We start from the raw sequence: 21,974 nt of genomic DNA, 5'->3' as shown, positions 1-21,974 counted from the left end.
TCTCCCCCCGGTCTGTTATTGTATTGGGCCTCAGCTCCTCTCACGGTCCCCAGCTCGGCAGGCGCTCCGGTCTCGGCAGGGCGGCGGCGGTGGGAGAAGGAGAAGAAGCGGAGGAGGGGAAGCGGCCGGGGCTACCTGGGAGTCCGGTTAGCGGCGCTGGGAGCCGCGCTCGGGATCTTGGTGTGTTCGCAGCACTGGGAGGGCCGCTGAGCTCCCAGGGGCGGCAGCCAGACACACAGCGGTCACGGCCCGGGACTCTGCAGGACGCGGCCTACGGCGCCGCTACCGACGGCAAAACGGTAAGAAATGGCGGACACTGCAACCCGCCGGCGGCAACGGCCTAACCGGGGGTAACCTGGATACTGGGGGGCAACGGCCTAACCGGGGGTAACCTGGATACTGGGGGGCAACGGCCTAACCGGGGGTAACCTGGATACTGGGGGGCAACGGCCTAACCGGGGGTAACCGGGATACTGGGGGCAACGGCCTAACCGGGGGTAACCGGGATACTGGGGGGCAACGGCCTAACCGGGGGTAACCGGGATACGGGGGGGCAACGGCCTAACCGGGGGTAACCGGGATACGGGGGGCAACGGCCTAACCGGGGGTAACCGGGATACGGGGGGCAACGGCCTAACCGGGGGTAACCGAGATACTGGGGGGCAACGGCCTACCCGGGGGTAACCTGGATACTGGGGGGCAACTGCCTACCCGGGGGTAACCGGGATACTGGGGGGCAACGGCCTACCCGGGGGTAACCGAGATACTGGGGGGCAACGGCCTACCCGGGGGTAACCTGGATACTGGGGGGCAACTGCCTAACCGGGGGTAACCTGGATACTGGGAGGCAACGGCCTAACCGGGGGTAACCTGGATACTGGGGGGCAACGGCCTAACCGGGGGTAACCGAGATACTGGGGGGCAACGGCCTAACCGGGGGTAACCGGGATGCTGGGTGGCAACGGCCTAACCGGGATGCTGGGGGGCAACGGCCTAACCGGGGGTAACCGGGATGCTGGGTGGCAACGGCCTAACCGGGATGCTGGGTGGCAACGGCCTAACCGGGGGTAACCGGGATGCTGGGGGGCAACGGCCTAGCCGGGGGTAACCGGGATGCTGGGGGGCAACGGCCTAGCCGGGGGTAACCGGGATGCTGGGGGGCAACGGCCTAGCCGGGGGTAACCGGGATGCTGGGGGGCAACGGCCTAACCGGGGGTAACCGGGATGCTGGGGGGCAACGGCCTAGCCGGGGGTAACCGGGACGCTGGGGGGCAACGGCCTAACCGGGGGTAACCGGGATGCTGGGGGGCAACGGCCTAGCCGGGGGTAACCGGGATGCTGGGGGGCAACGGCCTAGCCGGGGGTAACCGGGATGCTGGGGGGCAACGGCCTAGCCGGGGGTAACCGGGATGCTGGGGGGCAACGGCCTAACCGGGGGTAACCGGGTTGCTGGGGGGCAACGGCCTAACCGGGGGTAACCGGGTTGCTGGGGGGCAACGGCCTAACCGGGGGTAACCGGGTTGCTGGGGGGCAACGGCCTAACCGGGGGTAACTGGGATACTGGGGGGCACAGACAGGACGGGGGGTGGGGGGCTTTCAATGTGTGGCGGGGCTGGTGCCTTACAGGACATAATGAGGGATAATCTTATAAGTACATGTTGTCTGTCTCTTTATACCCAGAATTGTAACATGGAAGGATGCAGTTTTCATATTTCGTAGTGTATCTGTACACTGTGCTAGCACTGGGACAGGTTACAGAAGATTCCCGGTGAGACTCGTGTGCTACTAAGCACTCTTGAAGGTTTTCGGTTAAATATTTGTAAGTGCTCTAAGTTGGTTTAGCAGTGGATAGGCACAACAACTGACAATGGTAATTGTGAGACTTCCAATACTTTTACTGTAGGTTGTTCAGGACCTACATGTTTTCAGTTATAGGCTGGATTTTTGGTTACAGTTTTTCTGTCTTCTAATACCTTTTTGTTATGTTTAGAAGGGCTCAGCCCACCTGTAGACCATTTTGCAGACCTGTATATGTGAGGAATAAACTAGACAAAGGAGTAGTCTATTTGCCAAAATCACTATGTGTAGTTGTAATGGTGCCGTTGGTGTGCTTTGTGCGTTGGTTATTGATCAGACCACTTTCGGACAGTTTGACCAAAACTCAAGATCTAAAAAAGTTCCACTTCCGCATTAGCAATATCTATTGCAACCATATACTGACACATCCATTGGTGAATTGAGGATCTCTGTTTTTGGTTGTATTGCCCAAAAACTGTTCGAGAGACAGCTCTTGTGACCTAATGGCACTATAATCAATACAGTGCACGCTCCTGTCATACCAATACAGTGATAATGTAAAATAATAGAACGTTAATTGTACTGTAAACGTTTGTGTGTTTTGAGGCAGTGAAACATAGGTCTCTAAGTTTAGGTTAATCTAATTAAAGGGAACCTATTCTGTGCACCACCTTTGGTTAAAAACCCACCCTAAAAAGTTTTTTTTAAAAGATTACTTGCCTCATTTCCAGCACCAGGACTCTTCTGCTGGAGCAATCTGCTTCACATTCAAAATTGTCAGCATGCCTGCGTAAATCTAATGCATAGGGAAGCAATGGACTTGAAATAGATATGCACAGCCAAATGCCGTGCTCTTGCAATCAAATGCTGCATTTCATTCCTGAAAATAGTTTCACTCGGTTGTGGAGCAAATGACTTCTGTTTTACGTTGCAGGGTTACAAATTGTAGGGTTAAAATGACAGGACCACTGCACCCAAACCACTTTGTTGATATTAAGAAAGAAAATAGTTTGCTTTTGGCTGGCTGTGCTCCACAGTAGTTTTAGTTCGAGAGTAATTCACAAGCTACATATTAGCTGCAGTTAGTAAACTTAGTTGAAACTTGCTGTCTTAGTGACATTATGTGCTTGTTTTCATGAAGGCTTGAAAAAACAACTGGAATTTAACTAGTAAATTTGAATTATTTTCAATGGAACAATTAAATTATTGTTTTTTTTCCCCCCTTCTGTAGGTAAGAAAAAGTGCAAGATGTCAAAAAGCCGTCGGAAGGTTACAGTAGAAAACACAAAAACCATATCAGATAGCACATCTCGTAGACCAAGTGTTTTTGAAAGGCTTGGACCTCCGGAGGTAAGGTTGCAATTTTACTGGCTTTAGCGCATAGTGTCCTTTTAAACATTCAGAATTTTGCTGTATTAGTAATCTTGTGGCACTATCTCTAACTTTTTGCATACACTAAGCTCCACTATTTGCCAGTGCAGCGATGGCTCCTTCTGGTAAATTGTTTTTAGATGCTCAGCCATTTTTTGGCTGGCTGATTTATTTTGAGGTTTTTAGTCCACAACTGTGCGTAACCCTGCTTCCAAGCATCCGTTTTTCATTATAATTTATATGTGCAGTGAACACATGAAAAAAGTACAAATGCATTGTACATAAGTAAATAAATCATGGGCAGAGTCATTAGTGTTCTCTAACTGCTTCTGACAAAAACTCTTCACTGACTTACCATAAGAACATTACATTTTTGGCTTACTTCGACCCCCAGTGTATTATTGCTTGCTAGCTGACCGAGAAATCTTTGGATCTTGTCTGTGTTTCAGGCACAATGTCGTAACTGGATGAATAATGGCGCTTGTATGTATGGTAACACCTGTAGATATATACATGGACCTTCACCAAGAGGCAAAGGATATAGCAGTTCTTACCGAAGGTAAGGCACTTCATAAGCCTATGATTAGTTAATGTAGTACTATACTTTTTTTAAACATTGTGACAACAGTTAAAGGGACCCTATAGTCACCAGACCTACAGCTTGATGAGAAAAGGCAGTGTTTACATTAGTGCCTGGTGACACCTCTTGTGGCTGTCATTTAGACGGCCACAAGAGGTGCTTCCTAGGTCAGTGCTGCACAACGTGCAACATTTGATGTTCAGCGACTCCACACTCTGCATGGAGACGCTGAACTTTCCCCTTAGGGATACATTGATTCCATCCATCTCTATGAGGAAATGCTGATTGGCGCAGTGCGGCGTTTTGCCGCATATGCGCGTTAACCTCCCAATGCTTTCCTATGGGTAAGCATTGCATTGGCTAAGATTGTCAATTCTTATGATCTCAGCCAGGGGTGCGGGGCAAGCGCCGGGAGACATGAGCCGGGCTGAGATAATGGTAAGTTTGTATATGTATATGTGTATATATATATATATAATATATATATATATATATATAAAATCATTTTTTACTGCATTTAGAAACCCAATGTAGCTTCATGATACTTTTAACATATTTCTGATTTTTATGTATCACTAAATAGAGTATAATTATTTTTATGTTGAATTTTAGTTTGCTTATGTTTTTTAATATAAACTTTTAATTTTTATTATCGTAAGATGAACTAGGTAAGTGGTACTCAGCAGATTTGGCATGGTTAGCAGGTAGGAGGATTTCAAATTCTAATTATATGTTAGTATTCTATTTTGTTTACTATATAATCTGTCCTAACCAACTTAGTTGGTAGGTGGAGGATATTTAGAACTCAGAGCTCACATAAAGGAATACTACAAGCCCCATAACAAATCTGATTATCTCTACTGAGCTAAACTGGCAATTCAGTTGTGTGCTCATTGGTGTGAGCGTCAGTAGAGTGCCCTCATCCATTAAGCCCAATCCTATATTGGCCCTGTGAATAGAGCATCCAGCGTCCCCTGCAGGAGAATACAGGACACATGGATGCTGGGGGACCCATGTGATTTAAACATGATACCAAAGTAACCCAAGTACCCAAAGTCCTAATTAATTTGTTAAACCATTCTAAGACAGTTTGACAAATTACACTGAGAAAGCGCCATGGCATTAACACTGCAGTGGGCTCTAGTTGTTGTGGTCCTCTGATTGCTTGTTTTAAAGGATTTTCGAACATGAAAGATGGATTAGCATTATATGGCAGGTGTGTGGGTATATATAACTCAAATTACTTCACCGTATGGGTTAATGAAATTCTAAATAATGCTTAATTGAAAGCAAACGGTCAATACTTTGGGTTAGGGCAAAGCATAGAAAGGTGTATAGTTAGGTAAATATTATAATAAAACAATAATGCATCTGTAGAATTGTACTTGTCCATAATTTCCAAAAAGCAAATTTAAAAACAACTTATTATATCTCAAGTGCAATAATCTGCACTTTGTCCCCCTTTCATTAAGTTAAAGAATTGTCATTAGTCTAATTTTTGTTTTGAACTGAGTGTAAAATAAGTACAATTTATACAGGTCTCCAGAAAGACCGACAGGAGATTTGCGTGACAAAATGAAGAACAGACGTCATGATGTTGAGTCAGAGCCACAGAAACGTACAGCTGAAGAAGCAACGTCCCCAGCAAGGGTATGCACGTGATATTTTTTTCCCTTAAATAATGTATTTTATTTTTATATGAACACCATGTCCATAAATGTGCATATGGTAAAGATCCCTTTTTAAGAAGATGGCAGCAATGGGCTCTCAAGTACTAGTCGAAGCACCACTCATTGTTGTCCATAGTTCGATGAATTTGCAGAGAAAGGAAACCTCTGCATTATCAGAACAGGAGCAATGGGAGATAGAGGAGCTCAAGGAGTTTGACACATAAGGGAATGGCACCCAAAGACTCACTTCACCATAACTACTACATTAAACTGTAGTAGCTATGGCTCATACATTCCCTTTAAAGCAGAATTGTGATTTCCAAGTGGCAACTCATTGTTACTTTTACCATTGTAAATGGCTTTTTGGTGTTTACAGGACAAATAAAGCAGCAAAGATAAAAAAAAAAAATTTGCTTACTTCTGCTGCACGTTTGCATTCTGGGCGACTCATTTGTCCTAGGATGCCTCGGCACTTATGTGAATTTCTGTGAGCACGTTAAAGCTGCACTGTCAAGCCTCACTTTTTCCCCAATGGTTTTCTCTTTTGTACCTCTCCCAGAGTCTGTTCTTTTTTTTTTTTTTTTTTTTTTTCTGATCTAGTTCTCTTTAAAATCTATTAGGGACTATTTTGTCTTATGTATCTTTTCCAGCCGTTTAGTAAATAGTCGCCTAGATTGGTACCCTGTATAATGTAAATATAATGGCAATTCCATAAGGATTAGAGAGCTATCAGCCAACTTTACTAATACTAAATAAGATATTTAGTATTAGTAAATAAGGGAGGATAAAATCTCCCTCTATTAACCCCTTAAGGACCAAACTTCTGGAATAAAAGGGAATCATGACATGTCACACATGTCATGTGTCCTTAAGGGGTTAAGTGCATGTCTACTAAATTAGAATTTGTCTTTCAGATAACTAGCCGAAATTCGGACAATAGCGAATGCCAATCGCTTACCTGGGCATGCGTGCAAATTTAGTGCGATCTAGTGTTGGCAGATGATTGCTCCTGTTTTTGGAGAAACTACCAAGCCATGTTGGGCATATAAAAGCAGCACTGTCATGGCCACATCCGTTTTTTTGATTTGTTTTTTACCGCTCCTGATTCTTGTGCAGTTAATTTTGTTCCCAAAGCTGTAACCCCCAAATGCCCCTAGGTCTGCCATTTCACTTTCTTTTTTTTACCTCTTAATTTCTGCACCAGATTGATCTCCTAGTCTCCCCCATCTTACTGTTCCAGAGACTGAAAAATTGCTATAGCAGTTTGTAATAGCATTATTCTACAAATACGATTTCATTATATTTATTGTGTGTGTGTGTGGCCATTTTAACCCCTTAAGGACACATGACATGTGTGACATGTCATGATTCCATTTTATTCCAGGAGTTTGGTCCTTAAGGCGTTAAGTAAGCTATATTTCCAGTAATGCCTTCATGGTCTATGCAAATACCTACAAGAAGGTATTGACTAATTTAATTTATTTCTGTCACATCTACTGTAAGTGAGAACTTGCATTTTTACTTTCCTAGTATCATTTCAGACAGTGTTAAATATCACAAGATAAATGATGCTGAATATTGTCTAAAGCTTTTTATTTCCGAAATATTTTTTACAAAGGATGAGTGTATTAGTGAAAATATACCTTTTATAAATTTGTATAATTAAAATTGTTATGATTGTCTGCAAATCCGCCTATACACAATTGATGTATAATATTTACATGTTAGTTATGCATCCACTTCAAATAAATGTTTTGCTAATATATATATATATATATATTTTTGTTTTTTTGTAAATCTTTCTTTTATTATGGCATATGCGTTATGGGGTACAGAATAGAGAAAGGAGGTACATAGGGATAACACACGTGAATGCTAACAGGATGGTTTCTCCTAAGAAAGACTGCCATATTTTCTTTTTTTTAAAACATGAATATACACAATGTTACAGATTAAGTTAAGTGTCATGAGGTAAAATAACATGTAATAACGTAAATGAGTGACGCTTAGTAGGTATCATTATTGCTTAGTAGGTATCGTTATTGCTGACAGGCTGGTTTGTGTTTCACATTTAGGAAGGACTGCGATCTTCACTTGTTGAAACATGAAGAGACATAGTGTTACTGACAGTGCAGGTCAACTGCTAGCCTACAATGATGCATTCGTTCAATTGCAAGGGATTTATAGGCCATTCAGGCGCCACACTATTTTTAATCTATGCGTTATATTACAGGCTGTGAACATACAACTCTAGTTGCGCAAACACATACAAGGTTAAGAAGTGAGATAAGCAGTTACGAGTAGTCTAATGCGACTTGCAGGGTAATCGTTATAGGCTAATACTAGCTTTCCTGCAACAGTTAGAAACGCGGGTTCAACTTAGGTTATGTTCAGGAAGGACATGGTTAGTTACAGGCTGGAGATCAAGTGTATGGGGGATAGTCCCCTTTAAATGCTAGGGTCTAAACAATAACATTATAAACACAAGCCTAAGATTGCTAAGCATTTAGGTAGTTGGGAACACAGTAGACAGGGTAGACAATATGCTGCTCTCAGGATAAAGAAACATTTTGCCAGTACGTTACATGGTCGGTTGCACGGTTTAAACACGGCTAGTTTAACCATATAGTGTCCTTGGGGTCGAGAGTCCCTTATCAGCCGATGCCCTTGCTTGGCAGGACGACACCCCCATCCAGGTGAGTCTGCGGGAAGGCACCGTTGCCCGATGGCCATCAGCCAGCCCCAGGTCGTGGTGAAGGCCTGCACCTGTACTCCACTGACTCGGTGTCTCAATGAGGCCGGGTCTTCCCTTCTTTGGGCGCCACTATCAGCTTGGGTGTTCTGCCGCCGCCTGCAGCGGCCAAGCCTGCGGCGTTGTGGTCGGTGCCTCGGAGGTTTGTTCCGGGTGGTCTTCGGCCCAGGAAGGCGTATGGGACGACCATTAGGCGCAGCGGCCATTTTGGTGGTGCCGTGAGGTGGGCTGTCGGCCTGCCGAGGCTGTGCTTGCTGCCGCTGGCGCAGGGCCAGGTTTCTCCAGAAGTTGTCGAATATCTCATCCAGCCTTGATCGCTCGGTAAGGCAATCGGTGGATCTCACTGTAATCTCCCAGGGCTGCGGGAATAAAGCTGTGACTGCCCCTTGTGTGTGGTTTGTCTCGCTTGTCGGCGCCATCTTAGGCAGGCCATGTGCTTGATAGCTCTTCAGTTTCTCTCCTGTGAGCTGCGGTTTCAGGCTCAGTCTGTCTCTCCGGTTGCCCAAGCTGGACCGAGATAAACCCCATCGGTCCAAAGGGGGGGGGGGGGGGGTAGGCGTTGGGAACCCCTGGGAGTCCATACTCAGGTCTGCAGCGTGGTGAGCGGCCGTCTCTCCACTGCCCGATCTCTGGTAGGCCTCGGGTGTTAATGCAGGGTCTCGATGGGTTACACGCTTCGTTTTTGCACCCAAGTGTCACCCGGGTGTTCCCTACTTAATGGCACCTCTCCTGCATGCCCTTGTGTCGTTATTTGGGGGGTAAATTCCCCAATTTGTGCCGTTTTGAGCAGGAGCTGAGGTGCAGCACAACCGCTCCGTTTGGATGCCAGGCTCCGCCCCTATATATTTTTTTTTAATCAGAACGTGCTTGGTAGTGAAGGATTTAAGCTCTTCACCTGCTGCACATTGGTTAAGATGGTTTAAGAGGGGAGTCTACAGCATCGTTATGGGGTCTTGTGGATGATCCCTATTACCTTCACAGTGATGTTCATTAAAGAACATTTGGAAGGGCATTCTAAAGCCTTATGACAGTTGGGATTCTGGCACAATTTGGGGGCAATTCAGATCTGTTTGCTTGGTAAACATTTGAATTTTTATAACATTAGGTTGGAAAAACTTTTTTCTTTTTCTTTGAAAAGCAAAGGCAATGTTTTGTAACTTTGGAATCTTGCTTTTACAGAAAGAATCTTCCAGAGGAAGGCACAGAGAAAAGGAAGATATAAAAATTACTAAGGAGAGAACTCCTGAAAGCGACGAAGAAACTGCTGAATGGGAAACGACTAGAGATGGTGAGAACATGTATAACCCATATCACAGACCAGGGCTCAATATTCCCACTCTCCACTGGGGAGTGAAAATTTAGCCCTGGTGAGTATGCTATAGCTTACAGTGGTTCATAACGTTCTAGGCTTGGCAAGTAGCATAGAATTTCAGATTCTAAACTCTAGCATAGACCACAAAATTAAAACCTAAATGTCACTTTTATGTTTTCCATAAATATATAATCTTTCTGAAAAGTGCATGTAGACCACTAATTTCATTAAAATTCCAGTCCGGTCAAAAGATTTATTGCATACTTTATCTAATTTTCTTACTTTTTTCTCTGCTTCTCATCAAAATGGTTCAGATAACTATCCAGTTGTTTCTTTGATATAAGTTTCTGTACTTTGAGAGATGCTTACCATTTCTTCCATAGTTGACATATGCCAGTTGCTGGTGCTATGCTGGAACCAATCAACTTTATCAATGTTAAATGCTGGCAACTGTGACTTGTGACTTTTCTAGTTTATGCCAAAAGTAGCTATTTATCTAATTTGGCAATATTTCCCTATCGCTCTGCAAGTAATTGTATGAAGTGTGCATACCATATAGCTCCACACCCTCTGTGAAAGGCCCCTTGATAGATTTCTGTGATGGAGCCTGTGCTCTGATTGCAAGTCATGAAAAACTATAAATGGAGATGTGACAGGCCAGTATTGGTTTGCTAGGTGATATAATTTTGAGTGCTGAACTACATATCCCATCCTTTTCTGGTGGGTTTACAAAGTACACTTGCTTGAGAGAGCTATATGAAAATGTTATGTATTGTATCTTCACTTGCTGCTCCTGTGATGTTTTGCACAGTCATGAGTAATTATAATGCACGATACAGTCTGTTGGAGTAGATATCTATTTATAGGTAGAACTCTGCAGCTCTAGAAAATAAGGATATACATTGATTTAGATGGAAATCCAGTTCAAGATTTTGGACATGTACTATGTAAAACCAGGTAGGGTGATTTAGAAGTTAGAACTGCTCAGATCATGCATACATTTTCTGCTTTGCATTTTGATGGCCACAAGCTTACTTGCACAGTAGGTAGATTATTGTTTTGTCTGAATTAAAGCATGCATTTGAGTGCATATGCATGAGTTTCCTCTTGTAGCCCATAGCTAATTATAAGTAGTGGTAATACTCCTGCTGCTTTTTGGCATTAATGAAGCTACAAATGCATATTTATAATGTACACTGTTGAGAAGGGGTGCAATGATGAACTTTTTCTTAAAATGTTCTATTGTGTTAAGTTTTATAGCTTGCTTTTTAGTTTGTAATCTTTTAGCATTTGCAAGATCTGTAGAATAATAAGTAGTAGACTGGCTGTCCATTTGCGAATAAAAGCTAGAAATGCACACTTATATACACTGGCGATGAGCATCCAATAATTAACGGAGCGCATCAGCTGGCAAGCTCAGCTAATCATTGTCGTCCTCCTCCCCCTGACCCCCCCCCCCCCTCCATTTCCCCCTTTTACGACTCACTTCTGTTCTGTCCTGGCCTTGTGAGTTTCATTTTATAATTCACTATTTGGAGACCCAGAGAAAAGTAACTCCAGATGATTAAAGGACATGGTTTACATAATTTATTCAAAATGTTTGTTTGGATATTTTTCATATCCCCAGATTCCGAGAACGGTGATGTTAATTACGATTATGACCATGAATTGTCTCTAGAAATGAAGCGGCAGAAAATCCAGAGAGAACTTATGAAGTTGGAGCAGGAGAACATGGAAAAACGAGAAGAGATTGTGATTAAAAAAGAGGTTTGCATATTCACACTAGCTAGTAAATGTGACCTGTATTGATGTTAAAGTATTTGTAATTGTAATTTTATTATTATTTACTGCTTCTTGGGAACATTATGGGAAAAAATCCATTAAATGTAATCCTGCTGAACATTTGGTTTATGGGAAGTGGAGATATAGTGCAAGAGATTTTTTTCCCCCTCTTGCTTATGGTTAATCTTTCATGTACTACATGCATTGTTGCATCTTTTTTGAACTACCAGCCATTACTGTCTTCACTGGTTTTGTAATGGATAAGTTACACTTGCTATTCTGTTTGTTTCACAACCGTAGATTTCTGGTCATGTTTATATACATGAGAAAGCAAAAACAAACGTGGTGGTAGAGCATGCAAAACTACTGCTCCTAAAGCAGTAAATAAATAATTCTTCAAAGTGATACGTTATATATTTGGAGTATGAATGGTTATAGTTCTACTCACTCACCCTCTATCCTTCCTTGCTCCAGCACCCCCCACCCCTATTTTAGAGGTCGATTGGCATTATACCATTTTGACATCCACTCTCTAGTCCTAAACCGAACTGACATTGTTTGGGGGCGCCTCTCCAAAATGTTTCTGATGTCTTCATTGCAGACACACACAAGACATACATACAAAGACACACACACACACACGACATGCATACAAAGACACATACACTCAAACAAACACACACAATATTTTAGTCTCCCTCCTGTTTCCTACCTTTTAGGTGCTGGAGGGTGACATTCCCTGGGGTCCAGTGGTGGTTTAGGTGGATGGGAGTCAGAGTTCCCACTCTGACTCCCTCTGCTTCCTCCCGCGCCGTCTGTGTGTTAGCTGGGAGGAGTGACGTGCAGTCACTTCCTCCCAGCTCTGTGTGATGTAATCACAGGGGGCCTGGTCACGCTGTTAAAGCGCCCAGCGCTGACCAGGCCCCCTTACAATCCATAACCATCGGATGGCCCTGACAGCATGGGCCACCCGATGAACTCCATGGACGGCGGCCCCGGCGGTTTGCCGCAGCAATGGTGATGGCAGGTACCCAGTCGCAGGGGTACTGCTGGCTCGCACCCGCCCGCCCAATCTCTCAAAATGAGGAAATCCCTACCACCCACCTGGAATCCTGAAACGCTCACTAGTGGGCGGTAGGGACCAGATTGACGACCCATGCCTTAAATGGACAATATAATCACCCAAACAACTACAACCGGTGGGGCAAATCACAATAAGATCCGCACAGCGCTGAAAAAAAAGTTTTACACCTTTTTAAAGTATAGAGAGTGTGCCGGGGGCCTAAACGGCGATTTAAAAAAAAACTATAGTATTCCTTTAAGCATACATTGTATGTAATATCATTAAAATGTATTCAGTTATTTAAAAAAACAAAAAAGTTATACACTCCTTACCCTACACCCTACTATAAATTGTGTCCCTCCCTGTAAATTCCCAATGCAAGAGAGAAACTGGCTGGGGAACAGGTGTTTTATAGCAGGGCGTCATGTTGTAACCGTAAACTACATACTACATTTGCTGATTTGAAAATGTTGTTTTTGTGTTTGTATCTATAAATTGCGTAGCAGCTGCTTGGTAAAGCATAGGCATACTTAATGTAATTACATCTGCTACTTTAATAAAGTTTTTCTTCTGAATTGTTTTGTGTAGATATCACCTGAAGTAATGAACAAAATGTCACCTTCACCAAGAAAATCTAGTAAATCTCCAAAACGAAAATCCAGCCCTAAATCTTCCAGTTCCGTAAATAAGAAAGAGAAGAAGGCAGTTGCCGTGTCTTCACCTCAGCCTGAGCTATCAGGAAGGTGAGTAAGCTGCAACCATATCTGTCTCTATTCTAATTACATTACAGAATTGGTTACCAAATAGAAGTCCAACAAAAGCTAAAGGATTTAAGAATTCTACACCTTCAATTTACTTAATTTGAAGCACAAAGATATTGTTCCAGCTTGAATTCCAAAATATTGTATTACATTTAATGTGTCCATTGTATACAGTTTGCCTTTTAATACTTTGGGGCTTTTAAGTGGGTGTTTTGTATATACATATTTTTATAATTTTAATACATTGCATTTAGCAGATACACAAAAGGAGCACACAGCAAAAAGAAAGGACCTCGTACTCCAAGTCCCCCACCTCCAGCTCAAGAAGAAGTTCCAATTTCCAAGAAGCACAAAGATAAGCATAAAATGAAAGATCGAGTGGAGGAAAAGGTAAAGGACGTAAAGGAGAGAGCACAAGAAGTTGAGAAGCACAGAGACAAAAAGGACAAACAGAGGTTAGATGTGTAAGGTGTCTCTCTAAATATATGCTTATATAGTATTCAAGTAGTACTTAAAAATATGTTCTACTAAAATCTTATTAGAATTGATTACCTTTTGAAGTTCGAAATGTAAATAATATATAGATTTTTTTCTTTGCAACATGTTTTTGATGATTTTTATAGGGATGCTTCTCAAGGATCACACAGGCAGAAACGATCTCCAAGTCCAGATGAACACTCGGGCAGCAATTCATCTAATTCCAGGGATTATTCTCCTCCTGCTCCAAGAAAACGCCATGTGTCCTCACCAACCCCTACCAAGTCTTCATCTCATAAACATGCACTCTCACCCTCTCGCAGGTAGGTTGTTTACAACCAGATAACCCTTTTATGATCACCAGTAGGATATAACTTGTTCTGCTATAGTGCATACCTTAAGTACCCTCTTTAATTCAGATGTGCAAATCTGTAGATACTGAAGAAATTCCTTTTCTTGTGTGGCACTTCGTGTGAGAATAACCAAAGTTTATACAAAACATTTATAATGGAAAAGTGAATGCTTGTGTTATTGTCCAGGTTACTTTTGTTTCATTGAAGGAGAAATGTTTAATGCCAAGTTAATTAAATGAAAGGTAAAATATTTGTTGTGGGCTAATAGCAAGGCACAAAATGTCGCTATTCCACTATGGAGACCTTAAATAATAAACCACCTCCTGTAATGTGACCTCTAGGGATTAAATAAGACTGTCCTGCCCCCAAAGGATTCTTAAAGCATTTGACATTTTCTAGCTAATGGGGGTGCACTTAGATTCAATAGCTATACATTTTCAGGCATTTGTACAGAGTAATTTTTAAGTTTGTATTATTTGATTCTAAAAGATTATCACGGTTGATATAGGGCAGGGGTCCTCAAACTTTTTAAACAGGGGGCCAGTTCACTGTCCCTCAGACACGGTTGGGGGCCGGACTATAGTTTGAAAAAAAAAAAAAAAAAAAATTCCTATACATACTGAAACAGACACATAGTCCTATACAGACACGTACTAACATACATACAGACACACACGCATAAGGACATACAGACACACACGCATAAGGACATACAGACACACACGCATAAGGACATACAGACACACACGCATAAGGACATACAGACACACACGCATAAGGACATACAGACACACACGCATAAGGACATACATACACACACGCATAAGGACATACACACACACGAATACACATACACACATACAGAAATACACATACACACATACAGAAATACACATACACACATACAGAAATACACATACACACATACAGAAATACACATACACACATACAGAAATACACATACACACATACAGAAATACACATACACACATACAGAAATACACATACACACATACAGAAATACACATACACACATACAGAAATACACATACACACATACAGAAATACACATACACACATACAGAAATACACATACAGAAATACACATACACACATATTGAAATACATATACATACTGACCTACACACACACACAGAGGCAGGCAGGAAGAGACAGAGGCAGGCGGGCAGGCAGAGGCATACACATACATACATACAGAAATACATATATATATATATATACATATTGAAATACATATACATACATATTAAAATACATATACATACTGACCTACACACGCAGGCAGGAAGAGACAAGGGCAGGCAGGCGGGGAGAGAGAGGCAGGCACAGAGGCGGAGGGGGAGAGGGAGGCAGAGGGGGAGAGGGAGGCAGAGGGGGAGAGGGAGGCAGAGGGGGAGAGGGAGGCAGAGGGGGAGAGGGAGGCAGAGGGGGAGAGGGAGGCAGAGGGGGAGAGGGAGGCAGAGGGGGAGAGGGAGGCAGAGGGGGAGAGGGAGGCAGAGGGGGAGAGGGAGGGAGGCAGAGGGGGAGAGGGAGGGAGGCAGAGGGGGAGAGGGAGGGAGGCAGAGGGGGAGAGGGAGGGAGGCAGAGGGGGAGAGGGAGGGAGGCAGAGGGGGAGAGGGAGGCAGGCAGAGGGGGAGAGGGAGGCAGGCAGAGGGGGAGAGGGAGGCAGGCAGGCGGGCAGAGGGAGGCAGGCAGGCGGGCAGAGGGAGGCGGGCAGAGGGAGGCAGGCAGGCGGGCAGAGGGGGAGAGGGAGGCAGGCGGGCAGAGGGAGAGAGGGAGAGGCAGAGAGAGAAACAGGGGCAGAGGGAGAGGCAGGCAGACACAGCTAATTTTTCTTACTTTTTTTGCAGGATGGTGGCTGTGGCTTATGGTGGGAGTCCTCGTGGCCTTTCTCTCTCCCTTCCCGCGCAGAGGGAGCTGAGAGAAAGTGACCAGCCGTCACTTCCTCTCAGCGCTAATTTGCGGCTGCATTTTAATTTTTTTAAAGGGGCCCGGTCTCGCTATTGCACATCCGCAGCGCTGACCAGGCCCCTGAAGATATAGGGCCCATCGGGTGGCCCTAAATGTTTGGGATGGGTTCTGGACCCCTGATATAGGGGGTCAATACAGTATTAAAGAAACGCTATAGGGTCAGGGACACAAACATGTGTTCCTAAACCTATAGTGTTAAAACCTCCATCGGTACCCCCTTACCTCCATTAATATTGTAAAATCTTACTTTTGTTCAAGTCTGCAGCTGCTGGCTTTGCCCCTGATCTGCCTGCTTGGCTGACATCATCAGAAGTGTTGTTCTGAGCCAATCACAATGCTTTCCCACATGATTTGCTGAGACTGTCAAGGAGGCAGATCAGGGGCAGAGCCAGCACAAGTCAAATACAGGCCTGGCCAATCCGCATCTCCTCATAGAGATACACTGAATCAGTGCATCTCTATGAGGAAAGTTCAGTGTCTGGATGCAGAGGGTGGAGACACTGAATGGCAGTGCTGCAGAAAGCATCCCTAGTAGCCATATGAAGAGTGGCCAGTGGAGTTATCCCTAGGCTGTAAGGTAAACACTGCATTTTCTCTGAAAAGACCGTGTTTACTACAAAAAGCCTAAAGGGAATGATGACACTCACCAAAACAAATATAATGAGCTGTAGTTGTTCTGGTGACTATAGGGTCCCTTTCAATTGCACTGTGGAAAGAGGAACTTACTTTTGATGTCTCTCTCCTATAAATCTGTCTGCGAGGTGGTCAGGCCGTTTGTTGCATACGTTGACCTCGTTCCTGCACATTGTTATGCCTGTGACAGACGAGATATATATAATATAATATAATGTAGTAGAAGACTCCTTGCACTCAGGCTCTAATAATCCACCAATTCAATTAAAGAGTTCAATGCCAGGTGCCAGACTTTAGTTACCTCTATATGTACAAAAAAGGAAGTAGTAGTCTGCACTCATGGTTACATAGCTGAAAAGAGACTTGCGTCCATCAAGTTCAGCCTTCCTCACATATGTTTTTGTTGTTGATCCAAAAGAAGGCAAAAAACCTAGGAAAAAAAATCCTTCTTACCCCCAAAATAGCAGTCAGATGTCGCCTTGGATCAAGCAGCTATTACCCCACTAATTAGAAATTATATCCCTGGATGTTATGTTTTCGCATGTATTTATCCAATTTCAGTTTAAACATCTGTATGAGCTCTGATAAAACCACCTCTTCGGGCAGAGAATTCCATATCCTTATTACTCTTACTGTAAAAAAACCTTTTCTTTGCCTTATATGAAATCTCCTTTCTTCCAGCCTAAATGTGTGACCTCGTGTCCTATGTATAGCCCTGTTTATGAATAGATTTCCAGATGGTCTTTCTTAAAAGCAGCGTTTATTTCCTCATTTCTTAAAAAGAGCACTCAAGAAAGTGCTTATAGTGATGCAAAGTGTCGCCGTTTTAGTCCTAGCATGGGACTTTCCTCATGACAGCATGATGTTCTGAGGAAAGTTCCATGCTGGGACTGAAACGCTACATTTTAAGAAAGACCATGAGTACAGACTACTACTTTATTTTATTTTTTATTTTTTTTGGTTCTTATGTGCACTGCTTAATTTGTCTGGTAGTAAAACAGGGAATTACATTTGTTGTAATCTTGGTATGTTTTTTTAAAAAGATAAAATCTTAGCAAAGTTTCTTCCTATCTCTGCAGGTCTGTTTCCCCCCATGGAAGGCATCATTCTCCCATGTCTTCGAGACACCAGTCACCTTCTTCTCAGTCAGGATCATCTGTTCATAGACCGTCACCTTCCCCTCGTCATCGGAGATCACCTTCCCCTGCCTACCAGAGAGCATCTTCTCCTGTAGCCAGACGCTCTTCCTCTCCATATGCTACACATGGTTCCTCCTCTCCTCATAGAAAGAGGAGTCTATCTAAGCATCGTTCTCCAGCCCGAGAAAAAGGCAGACATGAGAGGGAGATACCCTCTAGTTCCCAGGACAGACGACACGACCGGATGGATGGTATGCACATCTTTCTACTATGTGCAATGCTTCAATTACAACATAAACACAAAGCTAATTGTTGTCAAAAGGGTGGAGATGTGGTGTTATAAGCTTGTTTCTGTCTCAAGAACTATGAATTTATTGATTTTGACTGTATAATGGCTAGTGTACATGAGAAGGGTGACAGAATGAAATCAGATAAAAAATAAATAAAATGCTTACTCACCATTATTGTCAGAATAAACCCCAACTTGAGAACAACCTGCACTTTCATAGGGCAGTGAGTGAACATGGTGGAACTGGATTACCAAGGTAACCCTTTGATGAACAGTGACTGAAGGCCAATAGAAGGGTACCAGATTGGCGTTCTCTAATAATTCATTTTAGCTTATAAAGTTGGCTGAAAGGATCCGCAGGCCCTAACCACGTTTTGTATCTTCAGTTTTGTTATCCCTGTTAAATGGGCGCTCATTAAAAATTCCTGGCTTGTAAGCCCTCCGTTTTCATTTGTAGTCAGTTTAGGGCTGACATTGGGCATCTACCATCGTGATACCTATTTAATTGTATGTGAAAACATGCTAATGACCGTAGGTAACTTCTGTGAAAGCCTGTTTTCTCGCCTTGTAAGAATACACTGGTACTGTAGCATATGGAAGCCTGGCGTTAACAGGGAAAAAATTGAGTTGCTAATAAGAAAAGTTCCTCTTCTGACAACTATAGTGGTGCTTTGAAATTAAGTGTTTTTTAAGTGATATGTATTTTACCCAAAAATGTAAATATAAAAAAGCCAGGTTTGCTCTTTTCAAGATGGCTCAAGGAGCAGTTAGCACTAGTTGTAACTGTGTCATCATGTGATTTCCTCAAAAATATGTGTAAGGAAATGATGTCACTGATAAATATATTGATTCCAATCTGAATCGTTTCCACTATTTTCTCAGCATATACTCTCAATGTAAACGAAATGACCTGTGAAAGCTGCCATAACATGAATCTATATATTATGCACTAGATCTGGAAATTCTATTTATCTCCAATGTAATTAAAGCAGCTCTAGCACATCTCTCCCTCCCCTCACCCCCAATCCAAAATGCAATATTTCCTAGAGATAAAAAAATCTTGAAACATGCACATGATTGTGTTGGAATTTCACTGAAATCTACTGAGACAAAGTTTAGACTAACTTATGGTTTTTGCTACACTTGACAAAAAAGGAAGAGCTACCTAGCTTTAGTGACGACTGAAGGCAAAAAAGTTCTTTCCGTGTAGGATTTCGCAGGACCTTTTAATGGATCTCAGTGTTGTACTTTTGCAGTGTTCAAGAGTTACATCATCTTCGTCTGCTTGTGGCAACCAAAGCACCAAGAGCTGGGGAGGACCGGCAGGAAAAAGATGGTGTCAGCCACAAGTGACAGGTTCCCATGCACCCCTCGTCCCCACTGTATTGCCAGGGGGCAGTCACTGTTGGGGGTCTTTGCAAATTATGCAAAAATCCCAGAACGTGACAGAGCTGCTTTAAGCAGTAGTAAGATTTCATACATTTGTGAAGTTTGAATGTTACTTGTATTTAAAAATGTTTGTTCTAAAAAAAGCCAGTCACATCTATCTGCTCTAAACATTGTTTAATTGGTAATATCGGTTTAAGTACGATAGTATCAAAGTGTTGTCTGAAAAATAGTGCAATCATCACGGAAATGCTCTTCTTTTTAGCAGGTTAACCAACTGCCAAACACCAATAACATTCATAAATATTCATGGTGATTTAGTGTAAACTTAAAGCGACTGTCACTTTTCAGCATTTCCTAAAAGGTGAAAACTTTCATTGAAATTCCAACAGAACCAAAGTTGAGTCTGCTTTAATTTATGAGGTTCACAAACAGCAGAGCTTCACCATCAACTTTAGTCTAGTCCCAGCAGACGTCACAATTGATTGCTTTGGGATTCAGACAACGATAAATGGAGTCTAATGTGTCTTCTTTAGACCTCTGTGGTGTACTCTCGTGCATGCGTGAAAGTACAGCACCGACGTGTCTTCTCACAGATGAAGACAGAAGCTGAAGAGGATGCGCAGAGCGGAGACTACAGCGGCCACAAGAGTGCTATTGTTACAACATTCCTCTGCACCACAGGGCCACCAGACATCACCAGAGATGTCACTTTTAGGGGCGTTTGCCAAATTTTCAGGTGGTTCTCTCAGTTTTATGCAGTATTGTCTATATTTTTATTTTACTTATTTTTATTTATTTATTTTGACATTGACATTGATTATATAAATAGACTTTACGTATGTAGTTCCGTATTGTCTAGCTTTTTGAATGTGGTGGTATACGTTTAGTTATTAAACCAGTGAAGTATCAACATGGAAGAAATTAGGCTTAATGCATTATGATGTGATTTTTGTGTCACTGCTTATTATGACATTGTGTCCTTTCATTTTGTGTCTGCCATTATGATTTTATCTTTTTATTGAAGTCCAAAAGTTAAATATAAATCCTGTGTTCCTTTAGATGTCAGAAGTAGAAAAGACAAAGAAAGAGATGATCGAGATCACGATCGGGAACCAAGTGGCTCTAGAGATCATAGAGAAGAACGGGAAACTCGTGAAGGTCGTGAGTGCAGGGATATAAGAGATAATAGAGATCGAAAAGACCCCAGGGATTCCAGGGATGTTCGTGAGACTAGAGACACTCGAGACTATAGAGATGTTAAAGAAAGCCGTGATCAGAAAGATTCACGTTCTGCTCGTGACACCCATGATTACAGAGACCGGGAAAACCGCGAAACCCACCGCAAGGAGGAGTCCTATGATGACCGCAGCTACAGAAGTAGTCATGGCAGAGAAGAGGCTGCTCGTGCTGATTCAAGAGGTGATAACCGAAATGAGTCCAGGAGTGAAAATAGAAATGATCGTAATGGCAGGGCAAGAGGACGTGCTGCTGATGTTTCTGAAAAAGGTATATAGATATTAAATGTTCTAATCAATATGCAGCCGTACCAAAATCTTAGTAGTGCAAGTTGGAATTTTTACGGCCTTCATATGTATGCTTTAAAGAAAAACTATAGTGACAGGAAAACAAAGTTGTTTCCAAAGTTGAATCTCCAAAAATGACAATGTTTTCATTGTAGCCACTGGGAGCCTTCTTTACAGCCAGTAGTAGATGGTGATTCCGATTCTAGCACAGACTCAGTCCTGTGATGATTGTCGAAAAGCATTACATTGATGGAGAGTGGCGCTTGCCGCGCATTTGCTTCTGGTCTCCAATTTGAAAAAAGGAGTCACATTACTTTTTTTTTTTTTTTTTCCCTTCTTTTCAATGCATCTGAAATGGCTGGGCCTAGAAATCTAATGACTGTACTGTTGCTGCTACTGTAAATTTAAGTGTTCCAGTACCTATTTAGAGTATTACCCCTTCCCTCATTTCTCTTCTTTAACCATTAAGTAAATTACATATAATGTAAAGTGGTATGTATAATCCATAGCAATGTTTGTATCACATAATTTATTTTCCCTAAATTGCTCAATCATGTCTAATCGGAAAAGAAAAAAAAAACCGAATGCATTTCTTACGTTGTTATGCAACAATTAAAAGACAATGGTTTAGGCCACTTTAATTTTCCTACTAAAATGTTGCCCACTTTTTTCTGTTTCTACCATTGTGCATATTAATCAGCTTCTCACACTTCTATCGCAATTCATTTTTCTATTAACAACTGTTTTATTTGAAATGAATATATATTTTTCTTAATAACTATTCACGGAAAATTGCTGGTGCCAGTTAAAGACAGTTGTTCCCATTTTGTTCATATTATTTTACTCCTTACAGCTGCCAGAGGAGCAAGAAGCTCTCAGGCTGATAGCCACAGCAGTAGTAGCTATCATGACAACTGGGACTCTCGCAGTGGCTATGCAGAAAGAGAACGGTTTGATGGCAGAGAACAGGGAAGGGACTCGTCATTTGATCGCAGACATGGGGATCGTGAACGTCGAGAGCGAGAAAGAGGTCAGGCCATAACCTATTTGAGTATAATATGAGTAATGCGCTTGTATAAACTATTGACTTT

General features: G+C 42.6%; 1 protein-coding gene across 6 annotated transcripts in view; it reads left to right on the top strand.

The window, feature by feature from the left end:
- ZC3H13 (zinc finger CCCH-type containing 13) overlaps positions 1-21,974 on the top strand; it is a 42,488-nt gene continuing 20,514 nt past the window's right edge. For 2 of the 6 annotated variants that reach the window (XM_063425997.1, XM_063425992.1), the window contains exons 1-12: positions 1-299; positions 3,029-3,147; positions 3,618-3,727; positions 5,287-5,398; positions 9,350-9,458; positions 11,110-11,249; positions 12,916-13,070; positions 13,343-13,552; positions 13,712-13,888; positions 17,623-17,933; positions 20,420-20,866; positions 21,737-21,913. In XM_063425997.1, coding sequence (XP_063282067.1) covers positions 3,046-3,147; positions 3,618-3,727; positions 5,287-5,398; positions 9,350-9,458; positions 11,110-11,249; positions 12,916-13,070; positions 13,343-13,552; positions 13,712-13,888; positions 17,623-17,933; positions 20,420-20,866; positions 21,737-21,913 — 2,050 coding nt within the window. In that variant the 5' untranslated portion in view covers positions 1-299; positions 3,029-3,045. Of the gene's footprint in view, positions 300-1,749; positions 1,769-3,028; positions 3,148-3,617; positions 3,728-5,286; positions 5,399-9,349; positions 9,459-11,109; positions 11,250-12,915; positions 13,071-13,342; positions 13,553-13,711; positions 13,889-17,622; positions 17,934-20,419; positions 20,867-21,736; positions 21,914-21,974 lie in introns of those variants that run through there. The other 4 variants (XM_063425996.1, XM_063425994.1, XM_063425995.1 and 1 more) reach the window with 4 other exon arrangements.

The sequence above is a fragment of the Pelobates fuscus genome, chromosome 1 (assembly GCF_036172605.1).
Source record: "Pelobates fuscus isolate aPelFus1 chromosome 1, aPelFus1.pri, whole genome shotgun sequence".
Taxonomy (NCBI): Eukaryota; Metazoa; Chordata; class Amphibia; order Anura; family Pelobatidae; genus Pelobates; species Pelobates fuscus.
Note: the sequence above shows the minus strand (reverse complement) of the source record. Positions and strands in the feature narration are given on the sequence as shown.